Raw genomic sequence first — 24,144 nt, forward strand, 5'->3', positions numbered from 1 at the left:
AAATCTTGGCTCCTTTGAAATCTGCCCAAACTTTGAAGCTGACTTAATGTCAAGATCTGGAAAACCTGACTTCAGCCAGAAGTAAGCTCTACCAGAGTAAGGACTGAACCCCTGAAAATTTTCATGTGCTTAACACACCTCTGTGAAATGCTGGGAGCTCACCACTCTTCAGGAAGCTGAGAAAAATACGACACAGGAAAGTGAACCCATGTAAATGACCACAATTTAGTCAGTCTCCCTACAAGTTTCACACGCTCCAGTATAAAGCAAAAGGATTAGAAAACAAGAGCAGTGAAACACCTTTTACTACTATTCAGCATGAAGGGAGCAGTTAGCTGAGTTTAGCATAATTTTGTATGATTCATTTTCATTGCACCTGTATCGTATTATAAAAAGGCATTCCATCTGGGTAATGGCAACAAAAGAAAATGAAAGTGGGATACATTTGAAGTGATGAATCTTCCTGCTACACCAGAGGCATGCCGTCTGTATTCCCCAAGTAATATATATATGTATTTTTTTTTTATCAGGGCTGCAAGATGAACTGAGGAATGGGATCCTTTGGAATAAGTATGATGCACATACCAGTGGACAACTCCTGTCCCAAAGAGATTATGACTGACACTAGATACAGGAACAATGTACACAGAATATATGTATGCTGGGGAAGGGCAGGAGAAAGGAGTGGGCTGTATGATGATTGTCTGAAAAGAAATGAGCAAACTTTCAACTCTAAAACAGATAACCTAAGTCCTAACAGAAACAGGTTCTAATGAAAACAGCAGCTCCTAAGGGGCAGCAACACAATGGCATGCTAAAAATACATGATTTGGCTTGATTGTCAGGAAGAAATTGAAGACAGCTGCACGGGTAACGGTATTTTCTATTTTTGCAAAGTTTTCCCCTCCACAGAAGCACATACTTACCAGGAAACTATAGAAGAATTCGTGCACGCAGAGGCCCAGCATGCAGACCAGGACATATGCTACGTGATAGAGAAAAGCCATGTCCATGATGACCGCTCTGTAGCCACGGGTGAAAGTTCCACGGTTGCCAACAAAGCTCACCAGAAACACTATTTTGTTACAAAGCTGTGGGGGGGGAAACAAGGCTAGGTTTATTCCATCAGAAAAATCCTGTTATTTATTGTTTGCATCGCTGCAGCATGCGAAAAGTCTAGATAGGTTGCTTTGACTAAATGCTCGACTTTTAGATAGCTGGAGTCAGATGAGAGAAATTGAACTCCCAAGGTACAATGGGAATGAGCCCATGAGAGTAAGTGGAAGCACATCACCCCTCTAACACTGCACTGTGCCTCATTACATTGCGATTTATTTCTATAACATTAGTGAGTAGGCAGGGTGGGATTAATGTCATAAGGCATTAAAAAAACAACTGGGGAGTGAATTCCTAACCATTTTGAGTTTAGACCCGAAACTATGTAAGAGCAGCTAGGCATGCTACTACGAAGAGAACAATAGTAACACAACAGAAAGTGTGTGGGGTGTGTGTGAGATCTACCATTTCCTTCAGATCATGTTTTTCAGTATAAAATCCCTAAAAAAAAAATACTGGGGGCATTTTTGAAGTCTAGCATTTCAGCAACAGCATCAGATTCTCCACTGCTCCTGAGCTTTGCCTGTACGCGAACAGTGGTGCAGAAGTAAATACGAAAGGGGCTAACCTCATCTGTTTGGTAGTCTAGGACAAACAATGGGGACTCAATGTGGTTTTTTCTTTCACAAATTTGACATGGGCAAGCGCAGCTTACTTGACTTTACCTTTGACTGTATGTCTGAGTAGCTTTAAGTATGTGACATTCTCACAGAACTGGTGGCAAATAGCCCAATACTTTGCTGCCTGGTACTAAGGTGAATTAGAGCTGCAGCAGTCAGGCAGAAATCTACATAGCTGACTTATAAGCATGACTGTATATCTTACCAAGCTCAGTAAACATGCAAACATAGCCGTGAATAAGTTAAGAAATCTGGAAAAAGGCTGAGAGAATTTTTAATTTTGAAAACTTTTTTCTTCTCAAAAATATAGATTTAAGCTGACAGAAACATCTCACAAATTTGTGTCAATTTTGCTGAGCGTATTGGTAGAGAAAATTATTCTTTTAACATGAGAAACTGTAAATTTGATTCCTCTTATTCGGCAATATTTCTTTAAATTTCATATTGGGGTTTTTTTTAAGTATTTGCACATACACAAAACCAAAACAGCTTTTTTCCTAGCTTCCCACTTTGCTGATACTGCTGTTTTGGGATGACTGCAAACGATTTCTTTTTTTGGCTTAACCAGTGAACCAGAAGAAGTAGTTCTTTGCACAGCTCTAATCAAGGGTGTTTTTTTAATAGGAGACCCTTAATATCTCTGCTTCTGCTGAAAGGGAAATTCCTCTTGCTTTTTAAGTACTTACATTAGCAGCACCAAGAAGTATCAAGGTAGGACCGAGCCCTATAGTATATATAGACCTGAGAATAACAGACACCAAAAAAGGTCGAATACCAACAGGCTTGGAGATGAAAAACAGCATTGCTGTACAAAACGCCACTGCTATCCAAAGGAGGAGTGAAAACAACGGAGAGAGCGTGCCTGTATAGAGAAGAAAGGGAGATTTGAGAAAGGCATCTTTGGAGAGTCCATTTTTCACCAAGAAACAGATCCAAAAGATCAATTCCTTTGCCAATACAGCTAAGAAAAAACGTGATTCATGCATCACAACGGCTGACCATAACTTGCCCTAATTGCAGCAAGAACTATTATTATCATAGTATTGTTGATTTTTGCACAGGTAACAATAAGAGCAGCTAATGAAATTTCCATTCAAATCCAAGGAGTGCTCAGAGATGAAGCAGTTTACCCTTCTCCTGGAGCAAGCTACTAATCAGCTCCCTTCTGCAGGGATCATTAGGGCTCCTCCAGTCTAATTCCATGATTGCTCAGCTACAGAAATAGCCGGTCCTCGGGGTGGCGCAGCAAGTGGCACCGCGCTGCAGTGTCACGTTTCGATCCCCAACAGCACCAAAGCGCCCCGGTTTTAGAAAAGCAGCTTTCTTCTGAATGGCTGCGGGTGTTCAGCGGGAGCCTCTGCCTCTGCACAGCAGCAAGGTACTTGCCGCAGCGGGAGGCAGCCACGGGGACTTCAGCAGGAACAGGCAGCATCTGCATTGCCAAGAGCAGCTGAATAGCTGTGCCTTGCTCCTGGGGAGGCAGCAGGTCCCGGGTCTTGCTGAGCTCCTGCGGGCATGTGAGCCGCTGCCTTCAGAGTCAGTCTCTTTGCCGCTCTGCAAGACGCTGGCTCCAGGCTTCCCTGAGTTTTGAGCGATGCCCCTATTTTCCCTCTCTCCTCTGCTTAAAGCCCTGGAAACACACCATGTTGCTGTGATATAAAAAGCACATTCAGATCTCAGGGCACTGTCACACTTGTACACTGACTTCTATTGTTATCAGATGAACTGAGAGGTCAGTGACAGGGGAGAAGGGAATAGAAAATTTAGCTAGACTCACAATAGAAATCATGCTATCTCTTTGGCAACAGATACACAGCTGAGCAGCATCACTGGGATTAAGAAACAATGAGATGAGGCCCTAGCCTCAACATTCAGATGGCATCCGAACTTTTCCAAAGTTCAGGAATGTTTATATCCTTGGCAGGAGGTTCAAGGTCAGCTCTGCCAGATAGTTTCTTCGCCAACAAGATTGGGAAACTTTTAATGGATCATAAAAAATAACTTCCAAGTGGACCTGAAAGGTGAGGCCAAAGCACCCGGCGTTTCTTTAACAAAACATTTTTTCTTCTTCCCTACTGCAGGTCAAACAATTCCACATCGCAGGACCCACCCCGGTAACATGTGCAGACATGCACGCGCTGGCAGAGTGTCCTCATTGGCAGAGCAATTTCACTTATGTCATATGATGTAAGAACTGCAGAAGTCTACTAAAAGGCAGCATTCTTGGGATGATTACATCAGCCCAGGCACCTCCGACCTCTGAGTATGGGTGGATTTACGCAAGGTGAAGGGGAAAAATGGGAGACAAACTCCACCTCTTAGGTTTTGGTGGAGGGGGAGGCTGGAAGTAAGGAGGCTGCCTCATGATCCTGCTAATCCCATTTGGCGATACCTATTGTTTATCCTTCAGCTTTTGCTTTTACAAGCACTAGGAACTGGAATCCTGAAATGCGCTATCACCGAAATCACTGGCTTACTGGGGCCACATAAACTAATACCATATAAATCTGCAGTTCAAAATAAGTATTAATACCTACTGATTGCAGACCAGAGGATTTCCATGAGTATAGATTAGCTAAAATTTAGTAGTTTAAAAGGTTTATTTTTAACTCTCTATTTCTTCTCTTATCCTGCATGGGCTGTAACATGTGCGCACTCCCACTGACTCTTCAGTTTACAAACAGGAAAGCACTAAGTACAAACACTTCCCTCTGACACGGCACAGCCCTGCAAACTTTGCTACGCAAGGCTGCGGAGATGCCCGTGCCGTGACCTGCAGAGACCACCCCATAGGGTGAAAGGGCAACGTGGTCTCCATGCCAATATACTTTAATCTGCTGCCTTTCTGTTTAGCCAGCCAACAGGAATGTTTGCTGGTGCCAATTCTGGTGTTTGTGAAAAGCACATGTATCTACTAGAAGCTGGACTGCTTCCACCAGCCCAGTTCACATGCCATCAGATAGAGGTGACTTTCAGTCACATTACTGACTGGACTGGACATGAATCAAAGACCCAGAGGTGAATGGCTCTACTCCCATTACCAGTATTCTGAACTATTTAGTCTCCTTTATCCCAATTAAGCTTGTTTTGTATTCAAAGAGGCCTCCCACTAGTCTGCTGCATTTATTTAATGAAATTTATTATTTGCTGTATTTCCTGTGACATGTGATGAAGCAGAGACAGAATCATAGATTTTAAGCATATTATTATATATTGCATTTATCCTCTGCAACAGTGATGTCCTTTAACCCAACAAACAAAATAGTCAAAACCCAACAAGCTACTTTTTAAATCATTCCATTCCGTATGTTTTTAAGACGGCAAGTCATTCAAAATGGTCAGTTTTACAGAATCTCAGTCCCTCTGCTGCCAGGAATCCTTCTTTAGCTCAGAAGCTGTAACTGAATGTGTGCAGTAGTACATTGCAATATGGCAATATTAAGAAAAAAAGAAAAATAATTAGCTCAGATCATCTAGATAATCTTCAGCTCAGCAGTTACGTTCTGTCCATTTTACTTCACATTGCATGGGACACATGACACACAGAAGATCAATTACTACATTTCAGACACATCTTGTACCTACTTAGAAGACACTAAATGGCTTCTGCAGATACCTGAAGGTGCAGTTTTATATAACTGTGTTACCTTAGAACTGAAAGCATCTAAAATTATAAGGAAAAATAAAAACAAACTCTACTTGCCTTCATCTCCATCATCTCCAAAGGGGTAGAAGAGAGCAACTGCTAAATTGATGAATACAGCAAGGTTGAAGGAAATGCTCCCCCAGAGAGAGATGTGTCTGGAGAACCAAAACAGGGGTGGATTATCTAGAAAGGGGAGAAGAGCAGCAATTAATGAAATGAAAGCAGGCAGGAACTCAATCAGTAATGGCCTCAAGGGAATTAAAAAAAAATACAGATGAATGAAGAGAATTGAAGAAAATATTCAGATCTTCAAAATTAACTAAAATATTAAACACAGCTTTACCATAAAACATAGTTTCAAGAAGACCCTTTAATCCAAAGATCCCAATACAGTTTATCACATGAGAGTTTCGCCTCTGCTAAGATTTTAGGATTGGATCTTTTGTGAAGGAGTCTTTTCACCTGCCTCTGAAACTGTAGCCTCTGTGCATGGAGACACAAAGTCAAGCAAGGAAATAGATTTCAGTACTCTGCATGCTAGTCAACCAGGAGACCCAGAACAGGTCATTCAAATGACCCATTTGGACCAAGTACACTGATGACATTATTCAAAGAACGATGGAATAGGCAAGGTTGCAGAATGGTGGTATTTTCCCCACCTCCGTCAAACTAAATACATCTTGATCTACTTTGGGGAGCAGGTAAAATTTGGTCTGACTGGGATTTGGTTCTACGAAAGCTGACTACTTCCTGCATGATCCGCAGACATCCAAGGTTACCTGCTGACAAACAGCTCTGTACTCCTGCTTAAAAGGAGTCAAATGAAGCCAGGATCTCCATATGTGAAGTGCTGTACAAATACACAGAAATAGTCTATATCCCAAAGAACCTATAACCTAGTTAGAAAAGACTAAAAAGGGGAAATAGGGCAAAACAGGGTTAAGATTTTGTGTCCAGAGTCACATAAACGATTCAGCAAAAAGGCTAGGAACAAGATCAGAGGGTACTAAGACCCAGGCAAGCACTTCATATCTATGACTGCACTACAATACGTTTAAATGAACATTTAAAACAAGATTCTATGTGCAATGGTGTGAAAAAATTTCTAGCCAAAGGTTTATTTGAAGACGATGTATACCTATTAATTAGATTTTAATGTACTGAGAGCCTCCTGCAAGTATGCAGAGCATATTCTTGACTTGCCTGCACCCAGCTAACGTTTTATAAAAACAGTAGACTCCTTCAACTGCATATGACCGTCTCAGGCTTTAGTCTAAGTAGACTCTAATTGTGATTAGGTAAATATTCAGATTTCATTGTGACAACCTTATGCTGTTGAGATTTAAGCATTTGGAGCCATTGCAAACGATGTGTCAATTTAAGCAATGCAGACTGCATGCTAACAGACACTTGGCTAAAGAATGAACCGAGCCTCAACCTGTATTATCTTTTCAAATTAGAAAAACACATGGAGACTTGTGGGCCATTCCACTGATGAAAGGAATTGAGGAATTTCTGTTCTGAATGAAAATAAACCAATTTTCTTTGCATATAGCATTAAGCAGGTCTGGTCTATGTAATTGTAGGGTTGGGCTCTTTTATTTGTGTTTCTTAAGCAAAACCCACAGATATGATTTTGTTACTAGAGTAATTTTTCTACAATATAGTGACTTTTATTCCCAAATAGACTGTGCAGATAGGGAGTTATTCTGGAATAATTTATTTTTCAACTTCTATTCTGGTCAGTTTGTCAGTACAGACAAGTTCTTACAGTGCCATCAAGGGAAGTGGACATGGCTGATACGTTTCACACTGAAAACTTACTACTGCCTCTGAAAATTATAGCCTGGGAATTGACATTTATAAAAACTGCAACCAACATTCATGTTTCCATCACATTAAGGATGGTACATCAAGCCATATTGCTTTGCCTATCCAAACTCCCTGCTGCTCAGACCATAGATCCTATTCTTCACTTCCTTCCTAACCAATTGCATAACGCTGCTGTGAGCTGTTAAACAGATGATGTGTGCCACCCCAGCAGCATCTGCATTTTAGCAGTGACCGAAGTGATCGCTCTCGTGTATTTTTATATATATACATATATAAAATATAACTTTCTTCCTTATCCCTCAAGGATACTGTAGATGCTTAATTAGTCTGAAGCCTTGACTCTCTGCTCCAAAAGCAAAGGGCGCAGTTGACAGTGGCTGAGCTGGCAGGAGCTTCCTGTCCCCGGGACATCGGCAGCAGCCCCATTCCTGGCAAGGGCCAGCGGCTGTAATGCCCGCCAGTGAACTAAACAAGAAACTCAGGGTACCTGGCTTGGCTTCACAGCACCTCCTCTTCAGGTCCCTGCTTTGATCTCTCCCCCATGATCTTGACCATGCCTGTCAGCTCTGCAAGCAGCTTCAGGTGGTACATATGCCCCTACCACTACCACAGGACATATACCAGTATGGGCTAACAGACTGGGACATACTGCAGCCTAGTCAAGCAAGACTGATGTGAACTGGCAAAGGGGAACTGACTCGATGGGAGTCAGGCAGATTTAAAGCAGCTGAGGTTCTGGTGAGAGATGTTCTTAAGTGACTGACATTTACAAGTTTTCTAATGGTCTTTTAAGAATCTGCAGACCTCAAATATGCAGCTACACATGTTTCTGTTAAATATTAGGGGCCTTGGCTTAATTATGTGCAACTCTGTTGAGTTTAGTGGAATTACACCCAGTTCATCCATCCCTCAGTTTAACTTTTGGAGTCCAAACCATCGTCTTGAACACATTACTTATATTATTAACTGCTCCATATGATGCCTCTTTTATGGCGGCATGCAAGTGTCTTGGCTGACCTACACGCTGCTGACCTACACTCTCAAGCCCTGAACAGTTTTGCCTGTTGCATTATCGGAGTGAACAGAGAAAAGTATATTATTAAAATGAAAAAATTTGAAGGCTTAAAAGCAGGGTGTTAGCATAATTAAGCTATTTTTTGAAATTGCAATACTTACTCCTAATTTTCTTTTGCCATTTCATCTCATTGTACAGATCCTCTGTCTGTTGGAAAAAGTCATTGACTTTGCTCCCTTGTTCATCTCTCTCTGTTGTATTGAATACCCGACTTTTGGATTCCCGAGTGAGGAATTCACAAATATTGGGGACAGGGAAGACAATTTGTTCCATTGTTCTATCGTGGCGAACAATCTATAAATAAAATGCACATTTTTTTCAGGATCAGTGATTTTCCAACCATTTTGTCATATCTTTTCTTGTTCACAGCTCCCCTTTTATTTATAAATTAATGCATAAATTATTTGAACATTACAATGAAGTTGAACCAATCAATCCTAAAACAAAGTAAAACTGCTTTTCTATCTTCAAAAGCTTGCCTGAAAATAAGGTGGCAAATAAATCTCAAGCAAAACCTAGGTCCAAACTCCCTCAAATATAAAAAAAAAGTTCTAATTCAGAATGCTTTGATTTTGCAATAAATTGAAACAAATCTCTCCCAGTAAACAGTGCAGAAGTTCAGGGGCTTTCTGCTCAGATTACGAAATACTTTTCTCACCTTGAGTCTATTTCTATGATGAGATAAGTTGTGAAGGTGAACATGCAAAAATAGCACCTTGTTACTCAGACAGTACCCATATCTTGTCAGTCTTTATCTGCTTACTTGGCAAAAACCAAGGTTTTGCATTGTGTGTATTTCAGGGCCTACCGAGTTATGATGAGTGAGCTAGATTTTATTCCATCTCACCACACGGTCATCAAAACTGCTTCCCCATTCTGATCATGGACTCTGCATTACTAATACAGAAATGGGTAGAAAACTCATCTTGACTCTTAGACCCATGTCTCTGTACAGCCACCAGTGAAAAAAAACCCCACTATTTGACTTTCAAATCAAACAAATGAGATACCCTGATATAGGGGAGCTATATCAGAAATGCCAAACAGATCTAGGACTGCTTCCAGTGAAAGACCGGAGAACACCCACTTGATACAACAGCAATGCTGGGTTGAGTTTCACTTTTCCAGTCACAGTCCTGCATTCAGGAACCCTCCTTTCTCTCTGTTAATTCATATTTAGTATGTGAACATACTAAAAACCACCTGTCTTAAGTAATTTTTAAGAGTAACATATTCAAGCACATTTGCATTAGAGATGAAGGACAATTATGCTCGTGTCTGCCCATGGGCCATGTACATTATGTGAAATTTGAACGGGCTATTTTGAAGTAAATAAGTATTATTTAATAAGTATTTATAAGTATTATAGTTGTGTCTCAGGCCAGCAGTTGTGCAATGGGACTATGTGACCAGCAGCTAACCTGGTAGGACGAATGAAGGAAGCTGATGGCACACCTTCAATTCAATCAGGGACTCCAATGAAGAGGTAGGCTGCATGTGCTGCTCTGCAGAATGGCATTTAAAAAGCCTCCCTGAGAACAGAGGCCTCCATATCTGCTCGAGGAACAGGCTTTGCAGCCACTAGGCTTCAGCGGATTTCAGAAACTACACCAGGAAGAAGCTATTGGCCACATAAAAGCAGACCATAGTGCTTGTTTAACGCCTAAATTTACAACCTACCCAGATAACTCAGCTGATACTTCCTAAGAGATACCTCAGGAGCACCCAAAGTATTAAAACATGTTAAGAGGAGTGCTAAGCTGCCCTCCGGACGACCACAGCCATGGAGCTTCCATCTGTCCTGTGGTGGGATAACGTGACGAGTATCAGGCAAAAACGATGGTGGGAAACAGAGAAGAACCCAGCGATGGCCTGCCTTGATGGCAGCCAGGACAATACCAACCTGAGGTGCTTGCATCAGACTACTCCCTACGCACGCAAGCTCAGGTCCAACATTGATGGAGCCTGGGAGCCCACTGAAGGTAAAACTATCGGCTCAGATTTAGGCTGGGCCTGTGTGCAACTGCAACTGTGCAGTTTTCATACTCGGCCAATCTTGGACCTGATACGGCATTTCCAAAAGACAGCCAGATGCCTCCTCTTCCTGCAGCCTCTCACAGCAGCTGCCTTTGCACCACAGAAATTCTCCTCCTTACAAAGTCACTAAGGACCAGAGATACTACAGTGCCTAACTCCTATCTTGATGCCTATAATCCCATGAAATCTGTAAGAGCACAGGATCTGATAACAAGAGTTAAGAACCTAAATACCTCTGTGGATCTTGATCTAAATCCAATCCATGGCAGGGGTAGTTTAAAATGGAGAACAGAACTGATGAACCAGGCCAAGCCTCGGTCTTTTAAACAAAAGCCATACTGAATGTCTACACCACTTCAAAACCTCTTTGTACTCCAGCCAAACTTTTAATTTGATCAGTTAGCATCACTGGCTTTGAAACTCATGATTATTTATTTGAGTGATGTACCATACAAGATTATTCTTGACTTCATGACACAGCTACTATCCACAGTCATTATTTCCCTAACAAAACATGTTTGGTAACACACAGGAAAGCTACTGTAAAATGATTAGTTGGAGCCACTTTTAAGATAGGCGCATTCCTTTTTCTCCCATAGCCAAAAGCATATTATTCAACCTTCTCCTTCTCATAAATAATCTACACCATTTGAATAAGCTTTGCTGTTCAGAAGCTTAAAAAGAGGTGATACACCATGCACAAGATGCAAACTTGTCTCATATTCAATCTTCTAGGGAGCAATTCTTTACCTCTATCTGTGCCGTATGATTGGCATAATACCTCAAGGCTTCATCTCCTTCATCGGGATCTGACCCTGGCTTCAGCATCTGTTGCAATGTTTTATTGTGACGAGCCAACTAGAAAAAGAAAAAAAATCTGATTTATGTCCTGCTGCTATGTTTTCAGCTTTATCATCTCCACTTAACTAACACAAACCCTCCTCCCCCCACCCCCATATACTTACATGCTCAACCCAGTGGGGCTCTTTCCACAGATAACAACAAAAATGTAATTACTTGAGAACAATAGAAATAATTTAGTCTTAAAAAGTCAGCAGCAAGTCTTCAGCTTAGATTTATGAAAGGCAGCTTAGCCTGCAGCCTAGATGGTTTTTGGAGGGCTTTTGACAAATGCCAAAAAATTAGACTGAATGCTTCTTTTCACTTACGTTTAGCCATAAAATTTGCATACCTCTGACTAGGTAATTACATTTACAATTAAATTTTGTCTGTGATTTCAAATGGCTGAACTGTTCTTCACCATGTTGTAGCATGGTATTTCAGGGCTGCCAAGATAACGTCCATAACTATTTCAGAGGCAGCTGGATTGCAGTGGCAGGCAAACACATTAACTGTGTAATTTATATACATAGCACATATATGCACACACAAAAACACACAAATATGTATCTCTTCCTAAAAACTTATACAAATTATATACTTTACATGATTCATAAAATACATCTGTTCTTGTTGACTAGTAAATATTTAAAATGCTTGATAGCTGCACAAAGTTTAATATTGAGAATGTCAGCAAATGCATTCATGATGTCTTTTAGGTCAGTGAGAAAAAAAGACTTAATTACAAGGCATGAGGAAACACTACTAAAAATGCAATTTTCCATATACCATAGTGAGTGGTTTTCATCCAGAAACTCTGAGGTGTTTCACCCATTTTAAAGTGGGGAAAACTGAGGCAGGAAAGGAAAGGCTATCTTGCAGATGTGATCCAGGTCTTAATCACTACACAGACATTACCACAACAGACTAGACACAGACATTAGAAACGAGGCAGGCACAGCACTCAGAATGACCGCAGGAACTAGACTTTGAAGTGATGATCACCACAGGCGGGTTAGGATTGTACTACATGAAATAACGCAGTATGCTGAGGAATTACAAAATAATTACAAATCTACAAAAAGAGCGTCAAGGATCAAGTCTAAAAGTAACAGTGGATCTAAACAGATATTGTAATAATCTAACTAGAAAGTGATCACACTCGTTTATAAGCCATTTGCATGTCTCACCATCCCCTTTTTATCTAAGAATGGTGGGGAAGAGATACATAAACAATTTACTCTGTTTATTGAAGTTCCCTAGAATCTACTGATCAAAATAAATTTTCTTCTGAATCTTGATAAACTTATTAATTAAAGATGAATCATAAGTGGAATATCCAAAAGCAAGAGAATACCAGAAAGGAATATTCAGGAAGAATAAATGTATTTCCTACAACTTCCTCATGGACAGAAGTCTGCTTGGCCCTGACAGTAGAGCACTGAGGAACATCAGCCTTTTATAAAAGGGTCACGAGCAGATATTCAGGGAGACATGCAAAGAATCACATGGGGGACAACTGCAGAGCAACATTCTTTCCATCAATAACAGATTTCTGCCTTGAATAGTCACTTTTTTACTCTATCTAGCAAAAGTATGGATAGTCTCATTACATGTATTAATATCTTATGCAACTTCCACTTGTTTTTAAGGCTACAAAGGATCATTAAGACTATCTAACTAGTTCTTCTCCTTCACACAAGCCATATAACCTGATCCAGTCAGTAGTCTTTGCAGTACACCCACATCATCATCTCAACAGGACAACCTGAATTCATTTTCTAGGGGTCTTTTGCATCCCCTTCAATATATGCTCTAGCATCATGGAGAAACAAGATGAGCTTGTGGAAACAAGGTAGTTACTGTTTAAAAATTCCCTTTAAACAGTGTTAATATTTTTGCCTTTCAGCTTTATTGAATGTCCCTCCGCTTCTGTACTTACAACAGGGCAAGCAAGAGTGCCCAATTCACCTTCTCTGTATCATTCATCATTCTGTACACTACTGTCACGTCCTCTCTTATTTGTCTCTTCTTTAAATTAAAACAATCCTTATCTTTCCCATCTCTCCTCAAACAGAAGAGTCTCTGTGACTCAATTATTTTCCTTGTCCATCTCCAAATGCCCTTTACATTGGCTATATCTCTTCTTTCAGATATGAAGAAAAGAACTGACTAGATAGAATGCAATCACACCCTGCTTGGAGTGATGAATTAGCATAACCAGAAGCAAATATATTCCCCTTCTTTAATTTTCTGTAATCCAGAGGAACTTTGCCTGTATCTTGACCCTTTTTCTCCAATGTCAACCATTAAGATTTTGAGTTTTCTAATAAATGACAAGTCAAGGATGTATGGATAGTTCTTCTCATATTAAAATTATGGCAGTTTGGAGAAAAGGACATGAACAGGTTCAGAAATTTCCATTAGTACCACGAAAAACTTCTTTTATAAACACACTTGAATTTGTATACAGAATTGGAAATTCCATTTGTAAACCATATGAAATCTCAAGGTATTGCTTCCTGATATGCTTTTAACTGCCCATAATTTTTATTGTAAAAGTATCTCTCGATAAATATCAGTAACAAAAGTTCTCTTACCATGTGGAAGGGAAAACCTTCTCAGCCCTCTCGTGCTGTAATGGGACTGACTAGCTCAGTGTGTTAACTTAACAGACAGCTGGTGATTTCAGACAGCACTGATGCAGTGCATATTTTACTATCAGGTTTCACGTGAACAGCAGCCACGTAGTTTAAAACCATGTGCATTCAGTGATCTTCATTATACTTTATTAGACTGTGCTTTCAGGCAGTGACGGTCTTGTGCTGATGTGCGTACAGAGCCTAGCACCACATCGCTGGGGCTTCCCGACACTAGCACTAGACCAAATGATCTGAAGAATAGGCCAGGATCTTCTGTGCTAGCGCCTCAGCTGCCAGCAAAGACACATCGGAAACAACCAGGGATTGCTGACCAAGCTGGAGGAACTATGGCAGATTTCAGAAGGGAAACCTACCTAAAGCTGTCAGCAGTAGTGCTAGGCAATAAGCGCTCGTAACTTCATTTCTTTCTGCTTCCCCATCTCTCTGCATCCACTTACCTTCTCTAGTCTAGACCTTCAGACAGTAACCTCAGGGCAAAGGGTCTATCTATTTTCTGCTTTTATTGCAGTTCCTACGTGGGATGGATTCCTCTACATTGACACAGTAATAAGTACTGCCAATATTTCTGTATTGTCACAGCTACATTGACGAAAGAATGGTGTGGACAGCAATCTGTGAAAGCTCAGATCTGAAGCAGAGGCCCACAGTAAGACACAGAACAGCTTTAGAAATGCTATGTTATTTGGCAACTACAATGTTTTCTGAAGCTCTGCTTTCATGATCCTTCCTTCACCCTGTAGCGAGCTCAAAGGCCCACATAGGCAAAGGGGACTGTGTCAACAGACTCCTCGACCAGCGCAGGGCTTTTTGTGAGATCAAAGACATAGCAATGAAAAGAACAATGTAGTGACAAACTGTGAACCTAAAATATGGAAAGCTTATCCAAGCCGATAATACACCCTAGGTGACAGTCTATGACTGGCATGTAAAGGCCATGCAAGCTCTGAATGACATTTTTTCATATTTAACTCCTGTGATGTAGTTAAGTGTTATTTCTGAAGTGCTGCACAAATCTTTTGGGGCAGCTGAAGGACAAGACACTGGATGGGCATGGACAATAGCAACTATAATGAAAAGAACAGCCACATTTACGTTTGCAAAGCAAAGCTAAAAAATGCATGGCAAGCGTAACTGATACAAATAATAACCATCACTAGAACCTGAATTCGCAGAGAGCCCCCAAAAAATCACCTCTGAGGAGAAAACTCTCTCAGTCAGCCATTCACTCACCCATCAGCCATGCCAGTGACAATATTTTAAATGTCAACACCGTATTTTACTACTCATCAAGGCATGTAGGGATGAGGAAGCAATAGCATACAATGGAACAGTGATTTCTGGAGAGGGGATGTGTAGGGCAATAACTATATGAATAAAGATCATTTGGCTTTCAGTCAGTTCCCAAGGAAGGACTGTTGTTCATCTTGAAAGACTTTTACTTCAAAAATTTGGAAAACACTGTAATAAAGCATCAGTACAAAATGTGAAAGATTGAGGACAGACCAAGAACGCTGAAGACATTAATAAAGAAACAGTAGAGATAAATGACAGAATTACAAGTAATACTCAGTCTAAACTCCTCACACAACTTGATTATAAAATCAGATCTTCTGGTCATCTGGGATCCCATATATGATCATCAGCATGGAAAACCACAGCAGACCCATCTTTTGCAATTAACAATATATGGATTTCCTGCAGACTTTTTGTTTTAAAGTCAAGATTTCCTTGCACAAAACCACAATTAGTTAAATGTTCTCAAAGAAAAAGTGATTTAAAGCTGTGAACATTCATGTCATCAGCCTGTCAATAACTCATTGACTTGGGATACTAGACTGGTTTGCCAAAATACATATGTACATATGTGTGTGTGGAAAAATTGCTGGGAAAAAAGAAAGTAATTCTCCCCTTTTCATTATCTCTGTAAAATGCAGACTCCTCCTCTATTTTTACAAGAACGTGTCAGTCCCTGGTTGTAATTTGTAAACTGCAAGGGTCTCCTCTGTAGCCCAGTCCTCATTGGAGGTGTGAGGTCTAACACAGTACACAGCCAAGACGGTTGTCAAAACTCCTGCTGATTTCACCAGGCTTTGCTTCAGGCCCAAAAAAGGACAGGAGTCAAGAGAAATACGAGCTAGAAACAGCAGGCTGAAGACCCCTAAAGTTGTGGCAATCCGGTGAAGTTCCCACTGACTGGAAAAGGGGAAATATAACCCCCATTTTTAAAAAGGGGAAAAAGGAAGACCCGGGGAACTACAGGCCAGTCAGTCTCATGTCTGTGCCTGGGAAGATCATGGAACAGATCCTCCTAGAAGCTATGCTAAGGCACATGGAGGACAGGGAGGTCATTCGAGACAGCCAGCATGGCTTCACCAAGGGCAAGTCCTGCCTGACCAACCTAGTGGCCTTCTGTGATGGAGTGACTACATCAGTGGACACGGGAAGGGCTACCGGTGTTGTCTCTCTGGACCTCTGTAAGGCCTTTGACACAGTCCCCCACAACATCCTTCTCTCTAAACTGGAGAGGTATGGATTTGATGGGTGGACTGTCCGGTGGGTGAGGAATTGGTTGGATGGTCGCATCCAGAGGGTAGTGGTCAACGGCTCAATGTCCAGATGGAGATTGGTGACGAGTGGCATCCCGCAGGGGTCTGTATTGGGACCGGTACTGTTGAATATCTTCATCAATGACCTAGACAGTGGGATCGAGTGCACCCTCAGCAAGTTTGCAGATGACGCCAAGCTGAGTGGTGCGGTCGACACGCCAGAGGGACGGGATGCCATCCAGAGGGACCTGGACAAGCTGGAGAAGTGGGCCTGTGTGAACCTCATGAGGTTCAACAAGGCCAAGTGCAAGGTCCTGCACCTAGGTCAGGGCAACCCCTGGTATCAATACAGGCTGGGGGGTGAAGGGATTGAGAGCAGCCCTGCCGAGAAGGACTTGGGGGTACTGGTGGATGAAAAGCTGGACATGAGCCAGCAATGTTTTAACTTCCATATTATTCCAGAAGGCCAACCGTATCCTGGGCTGCATCAAAAGAAGCGTGGCCAGCCGGTCGAGGGAGGTGATCCTGCCCCTCTACTCTGCTCTGGTGAGACCCCACCTGGAGTACTGCATCCAGCTCTGGAGCCCTCAGCAGAGGAAAGACACGGAACTGTTGGAGCGGGTCCAGAGGAGGGTCACAAAAACGATCAGGGGGATGGAACACCTCTCCTATGAAGAAAGGCTGAGAGAGTTGGGGTTGTTCAGCCTGGAGAAGAGAAGGCTTCGGGGAGACCTTCTTGCAGCCTATCAGTACTTCAAGGGGGCTTATAAAAAAGATGGCGGCAAACTTTTTAGCAGGGCCTGTTGCGACAGGACAAGGGGGAATGGCTTTAAACTAAAGGGGGGTAGATATAGACTGGATAGAAGGAAGAGATTTTTTGTGCTGAGGGTGGTGAAACACTGGCACAGGTTGCCCAGAGAGGTGGTGGATGCCCCATCCCTGGAAACCTTCAAGGTCAGGTTGGACGGGGCTCTGAGCAACCTGGTCTAGCTGAAGATGTCCCTGCCCAAGGCAGAGGGGTTGGACTAGATGACCTTTAAAGGTCCCTTCCAACCCAAACTATTCTATGTTTCTATGATTCTATTCCACTCTCTAGCATTTTGAGACTGACTAACCTGGGCAGTAAAGGTGACTTTTTCTGACTAGAATGGTATAATGGGATCTAAATGGGTGAGGCTTAGTGTCCTGTAAGCAACCAGGGTTTTCATGGAAGAGTCAGTTCACTGGCAAAGTATCAAACATGTTAAACTGATTTTCTACAAAAGGCATATGGAGTATTACTATAAGCTCTGGATAACTGGCCGAGAAGCACAAATAAAGACACAAATAGTTTCTGTGCCTTGAAACACTTTATGTTTACAGTATTACTATTAAGAAGTATTACAAACATCTAAAAAAACAGAAACAAAATTATTTAAAAAATTATTATCATTGTCACCAATTCTCTCGAGTTTCTTCTCGCAGTTGTAAGGCAGCAGTAAGGCTGTTATCTGACGGGGGAGATACCTGGCACACAGGCACACCTGACAAGGGAAGGGCACTGGATTAGGCAGCAGTTAGAAGCGTGCTGGGGACTGGGGCTCGTTTTGGGGAGGGAACTGGATATGTGGTGCACTTGCAAGCTATAGCACTGCACAGTGCCCTCTCTGCCCTTACCCCATGCCCCAGCTGCAGCTCACTAGCCAACCCTCTGGTGTGCCAGTCAGCCCTGTCTAGCGTGTCAGGGCAGAGGGAGGCCACTACACAGTCCTGGAAGTTCATGAACTACAGACCTTGGGGAAAGTGAGGCAAGAGCTGTTTGTACAGACCTGATGTCCAATGCATGACATCTGATATATCTGCTGTAAATTATCTTCATCTCTACCCTGTCAGTACTGCAGCGTGGGTTGCCAGCCCAAAGGCCACTGGTCTTTCACCAGGGAGAAATGAGACAAAATGTAACTTGCAGCAACAGCAGAATAATTGCATCTGTTCAGATTAGTTTCACCTTGCTGTGCAGACTCATGCAGCTGGGGCTCATTTACAGCTCTTCCTCTTTTTTCCCCTTCAGTCCCTTGGCTCCTGGAGCCAGGCAGTATGAGATCTGGCACCACCAAACCCCCCCACAAGGGGAAACCCCAGTCATCTCACTGAACACTTCATTTTCTGCTTAGAGAGCAAGAAAGGATAAAAAAAAGCTGCCTGTGGACTGACAAGAAAAACCCCAAGGACTGAGAAACAACAGCAAAGAGAACGTCAAGGGAGTAGCAAACAGGATGGGTGAGAGACAGAAGAGGACAGGAGACATAAAATGAGATCTCTTCCTCAGTGTGCCAGGACCTTACTACACGCCAGCTCCCCGCCTAGGGCAAATGAGAACACTCCTATTCCATTGGTAAACAAGGAAAGAGAGCAAGCAAGAAAAAAGGAAATGTCATCTTAACCATAACTGAGCAGAAATTTTTATTCCAACTGGCTGTAACAACTTCTCAACTCCCCATGTTCCAATCAAAACTGAATGGTGCTTTCTGTAATACACAGGGCAACTTCCTTTCCAGAAGTCATTACAGTTTTATAGAGCGGCACCTTTGCACTCTACCACAAAGCAATCCGTTAACAAACATTAGGAACAGCAGGGATGGAGCAATGGGAGACTCTCAAATCAAGTATTCATTGATTTCATTTAGATGATTATACTGTACAGAGCAACCAAAAGGGTTTAGAGTTAATCTTCCCCTGATGGCTTGTGGTACATGAGCAGGGCCCTGGGTGGTCCAGACACTGGATTCTGTTGCTGGGTCTTCCATGGCCTCGTGTAACCTCTGAGACACCACCTCTCCCCCCCAGCCTCCACGTGGTGCACACTACAAATTGTGGATAATAGCGATCTACCTCACAGGGAAGGGAGAAGTAAAACACCTCGACATTATCACATAAGAGAAACCACCACAGTTAAGTGAACTCCATCACTATTATGTTTGCAGCCCCCATAGTAATTTTATTGCTGTTTTTGCTGTGGTTTTGCTGTTCTTTTATCCCTGATGAAAGCCAGCAGAAGACAAAATAACTTGCTAATATTTCAACGAGCTTTATTTCCATTTGTCTTCTTTGTAATTTCTTTCGCAGGCAAAGCTTACTTGCAAAAAAATAAAGTGTATGTGTGGGGAAAGTTCATGTCCGATAAAATGTGTTGCAACATAACAAAATTAATTTTAGGGGGGTGGGTGAGAAACATCTCTGCGGGCTACTTGTAAACTGTCATGGGCAGCTGTGCCTACATGAGCCAAACCGGCTCAATGCATACATTGGTCACATTTGTTTTTCGGTGTACACTGACCGTACTGAACATAGGATGTGGACAGCGATATGCAAGCCAGTGTTCCAACAGGATGACACAACTGTACTTGTAGACTGCCTCCTATGATTACTGTAAGCAAAATTTTGGAGAGTACAGGATGGAAGAACATAAGATGATGGAAGTGTCAGACATGATTATGGGAAGATAACAAGAAAGTTCAATCGAAAAGGAAGAAAAAGAGAGCAGAGTTACTGCAACTAGCCTTCTTCACAGCATAACAAGGAAGAAGATCCAGCCACATGCAACTTCTATGAATGGCAGATAAAACATTGCACCCAAAATAAGACCTTACTGGCATGCTCACCTCACTGACGTTGTATAGACCCAGTCTGAGAAAGACCAAAACCAGCAACAGACCAGCAAGTATACGGATCCCAAATCCAAACAGCAAGAGAACTGTTCACCTTTAGAAGCCACCAGCACTTCATATACATACAAAATATATACATAAACCTGAGATAAGAGAGCTGTGAATGGCATATCCTTTTCAGGAACTCTCAAAATCCTTTCGCTATCAAGCACTTTACTTTCTGGGTTTCTCTTATTCAGAACAGTGATTCTCTGCAAAATAGCTATCTACTGCTGTCTAATATGTGGCTTCTAAAGAAAAGGAAGGCTAGCACAAACAAAAGAGGGAACTGCTTATGACTCTTATTTTGGGGGCAATGTGGTGACGGGAACCACAGTTTTAAGTCTTAAAGTCTTAAGTATGGACATATTTCCTTCTGTAAGCCACAAGACTAGAAGACGTTGACTGGCAGTCAACCTCCCTTCCTCCGGCATCAAGAGTAGAGCAGAAAGTAACTCATGGGTTGATACTTCCAGAATGGGCTCATCCTCTTCTCCAGGGTCTACCCAAACTACACAGAAACCAGCTCAGTCTCTGACCTCAAGCGTGAGACTTGCATCGCTGGCTCACTCCTTGTGTTTTCATACATTTGCAGTATAGTGCCATGGTGTCTTTTGCACACTGTGACCCCTTAAGCTGCATGCAGTTCACCAACCCAATCTATGATATAACCACCAGCTCTGCTACATGCAGGTATGGCTTGGAAGATGGCCACTGTACATACACTGCACTTGTAGAGGCTAGGATACGCCATCTACCAATCTTCAGTGAAGCACATTAAAGAGGCTTAAGTCCTCAGCTGCAGCTTGGTATCATGGCTCAGCTCCATGACTCAAGCACTTGAGTATGGCCATTATGTGGTCCTCTTAGTTGTTACAGCAATAGCAAAGTAAAAAGTCTGTTCACAGCCAATCCTGTTAGCATCCCACCTCTTCAACAGGTATTTCCACAACACACAGAAAACCATAACTTGGTCATTCAGGGTCAAAAACATACGAGACTAAAGTAGCAAGTAAACAGCTGAAGCTGCAATCTGTCAAATTCACAAAAGACGTGCATTTCCTAATCTCTGCAGGGGTCTGATGTATATACTTTGTGGGGTACAAAACAGGGCAGTTACCAAGTGTGGGGATGGACAGGAACAGAGAGATGTCTCCCTTCAAATAATTACAGTGGTGAGATTTTCCAGCTTTTTCAATCATACTGTTGAATGTTTGCCTCAACCTCCAGTTAGCAGAGCAAAATATCTTTTTAAAAAAATCATTTAGGGCATAGGAACAGAGAGAAGAGAAAGTAAAATGGTGAGTTGCTCTTTCCAACTCTGTATTATGGCTACTGTCCTCAGGAGAGCACTTTCACCTGGCACCTATGAAGTAACAGTTCCCGGTGGGAGAGCAAAAGGGTAAAAATTTCATCTCTCTCCTCATCAGACATTCACAAATAATGCTGCTTTACCCAACCAACTAGCAGCTAAATGGTGCTCTGCAGACAGACTCATAGAAAGAAAAGTCTGGAAAGACCAAATTCATTTAAGGCTACCACAGATCATCATTCATAAAAGAAATTCTGAAAATCCTTGCCCATACATAACAGCAGAGAAGTCATTTCTTTAACCCCAGGTTGATTAGCTGCTTATCCGTGTGCAGGTCTGAAGGTGTTTTACTCCTGTGAAACTACTGGTGGTCATAAGTAACTGATCACCTCACTTTTGGTGTAGAAAAGCATAATCAGCTGTTAAAACTAAGTTTCACAGCTGGACACTTTTAATCAGTAACTCTTAAAGCTGCCTCAGAAAAAGTGCAAGATGGACCTCATTTTCAGTTTTCTGGGCTGTGTTAAAAAAGTGAAATAAAGAGGATGGCAACTGAAGTAGCTCTGCCTATTTGTAGACTACAAATTCAGATCCTGTCTGTTCTGGAAAACTCTATGATGACTGAGATACCTAACTAAATTATGACTTCAGAGGAGATGAGAGTTAAAATTGAGCAACTGTGAGGAACAGACATATTTTGACATTCCGATCAATGCTCTTTATTTTTGTTAACCTGTAATTACTTCAATGACTACTGAACAATTGAGAGGGATAAAAAAGTATGTCTTTGTTAGAGAAGACGTCCCCCCCCCCGTTTTTAATTAAAGTGTAGGATTTCACAGTGCAGATATCAGAGGCCTATTAGAACTGCTCTGATAATATTAAGTAAGACCAGACTTCACTTTCATGATATTTCCAAGGTTACTCTCACTTCCCCTCAAAACAAACAAACAAAGCAAGTTCCTCCTAGCTTAGAGTAAAATGTTTTAGTTGTGCTTTAGATATAAGAAAAAGAGCACTTTGGTTCATTTGAAGGTCACCTCTAGTGGAAAAGCCCCAAATCTGCCTGCAGAGCAAACCTTCACCTACAGTAGACTATTACAATTCAACACTTTGTGTAATTCACCTTCCTTAATAAGAGTTTGCTGCAATCTGAATGAAGTAAGTAGCTACATTACATACATCTGTGAGCAGACAATATGTACACACTGCAGAGGAGGGCAACTGAAAGTGCAGTCTACTTTGAAGAGTGACTTTGTAAAGATGGCACTGTGTGGTTCCACATTTATTGTCTCTCGATGGCTTCTGGATTGAGTTTACTCAGTTTACAAGTAAAATGACTTTTAATTCTACTTAACGTTCCTCCATGCAATTTCAATTGAAAAGCTTTAAGCCAAGCCGTCCTCTTTTTCGCCCATATATCATCACTCTTAATGAAGACTGCACGCCAAATGCAAGCAGGGAGCTCTAGGGTAAGAGTATGGTTTGAGGGAAACAGGTCAAGTTCTCTACTGGTATAAATTAGTATTGCTTGCCTACTTGCAGTGGAGGCATTCCCATGTAGACCAGCTGAGGATATGGCTAAATGAAGACCCATTCTTAAAGCGGGAAGCTACGTAACTGCCCTGCTGGTGATGGAGAACCAAAGGAGAACTGAAGTCCTTCTCCCCAGCCTGTGCTGCTTCAGATAGCAATAAAAAGGTAGCATGTTTATTACAGGACTGCAAATAGAGCCTGAGAGCAGAGAATGTCTTAAATAGTATGTCATTGTCCCACAGCCAATTTTTGGAGTAAAACCACAGACTAATGTGAAGATTGCACAATGCAGACATTTGACAAAGAAAAGATATTTCTTCTGGTGTAACATTTGGGCCCCGACACCAATACAACATTATTTCCCAATGACAAAAAAATCTTGTAAACCACAAAACACAAGGACACAGGATTACAGAAATTAAAGATAGAAGAAACCCACAAAGCAGAAATATTAAGGCCACCTGTGCACTAGTGAAATGCACAGTCACCACAGCCAACCAGGATATATCCCTCATTAATATTACATATAATAAAACACACACATATGTGTAATAGACACTTGATCTTACTCTAGAGAAGTAGAACTAAAAAAATGAAAATAAGCTAAAACCTTTGTGGCCAGCCAACAGTAAATAGCTCTAGCCTGAATCCTAGCAGCTCTTAGCAGCCTAAGTCAACAGGACACCAGAGGGAAAACAGAGGTCCCCATGTAGATCCCTATCAAAGTCACGACAGGATTCTGAGGTGAATGCTTCCACGGAGAAGGGGAGAAAAAGAAAACATCGAAGGACAAGCTGCCAAGGTTTTAACCTGAGACCTAACAGCAGCCACAGACATTTGTTTAATCTTTCAGCTGCTCATTAATGTCAAGCCCCTGTGGCAGTCTCCATACTGTCTCTCTATACTGTAGCTGGTTGAAGGTAGAGTTATATACCATCCTAATGAGCCGCAAGGAGGATGATGTGCGTCATTGGCTTCTGTTTCAATCTTGGCAATCTAAGTGTAAAAGCCTTGCAACAGCTTCTGATTCTGCTGACATTTAATTAGCCGGTGTCATTTTGATGCCATAGCCTGTCTCATCAGGATGATAACTACAAAACAACATGTGGAGCATAAAAGTTCTATGAGAAGTTTCAGGTCTGGCAGCCAAGGATACAAGTCCCCTGACAGTCACGGTTCCTGGGACTGGTCCCCATTAGCCCTTTGTTTTGGAACTGCTACCAGCAAGAGCTTT

General features: G+C 41.9%; 1 protein-coding gene across 2 annotated transcripts in view; it reads right to left on the reverse strand.

The window, feature by feature from the left end:
• ITPR2 (inositol 1,4,5-trisphosphate receptor type 2) overlaps window positions 1-24,144 on the reverse strand; it is a 271,888-nt gene that overhangs the window by 38,368 nt on the left and 209,376 nt on the right. For both annotated transcript variants that reach the window (XM_076343386.1, XM_076343377.1), the window contains 5 exons: window positions 11,078-11,185; window positions 8,392-8,584; window positions 5,440-5,565; window positions 2,423-2,598; window positions 927-1,091 (listed from right to left, as the gene is read on the reverse strand). In XM_076343386.1, coding sequence (XP_076199501.1) covers window positions 927-1,091; window positions 2,423-2,598; window positions 5,440-5,565; window positions 8,392-8,584; window positions 11,078-11,185 — 768 coding nt within the window. The remainder of the gene's footprint in view (window positions 1-926; window positions 1,092-2,422; window positions 2,599-5,439; window positions 5,566-8,391; window positions 8,585-11,077; window positions 11,186-24,144) is intronic.

This window comes from Aptenodytes patagonicus, chromosome 1, assembly GCF_965638725.1.
Source record: "Aptenodytes patagonicus chromosome 1, bAptPat1.pri.cur, whole genome shotgun sequence".
Lineage (NCBI taxonomy): Eukaryota > Metazoa > Chordata > Aves > Sphenisciformes > Spheniscidae > Aptenodytes > Aptenodytes patagonicus.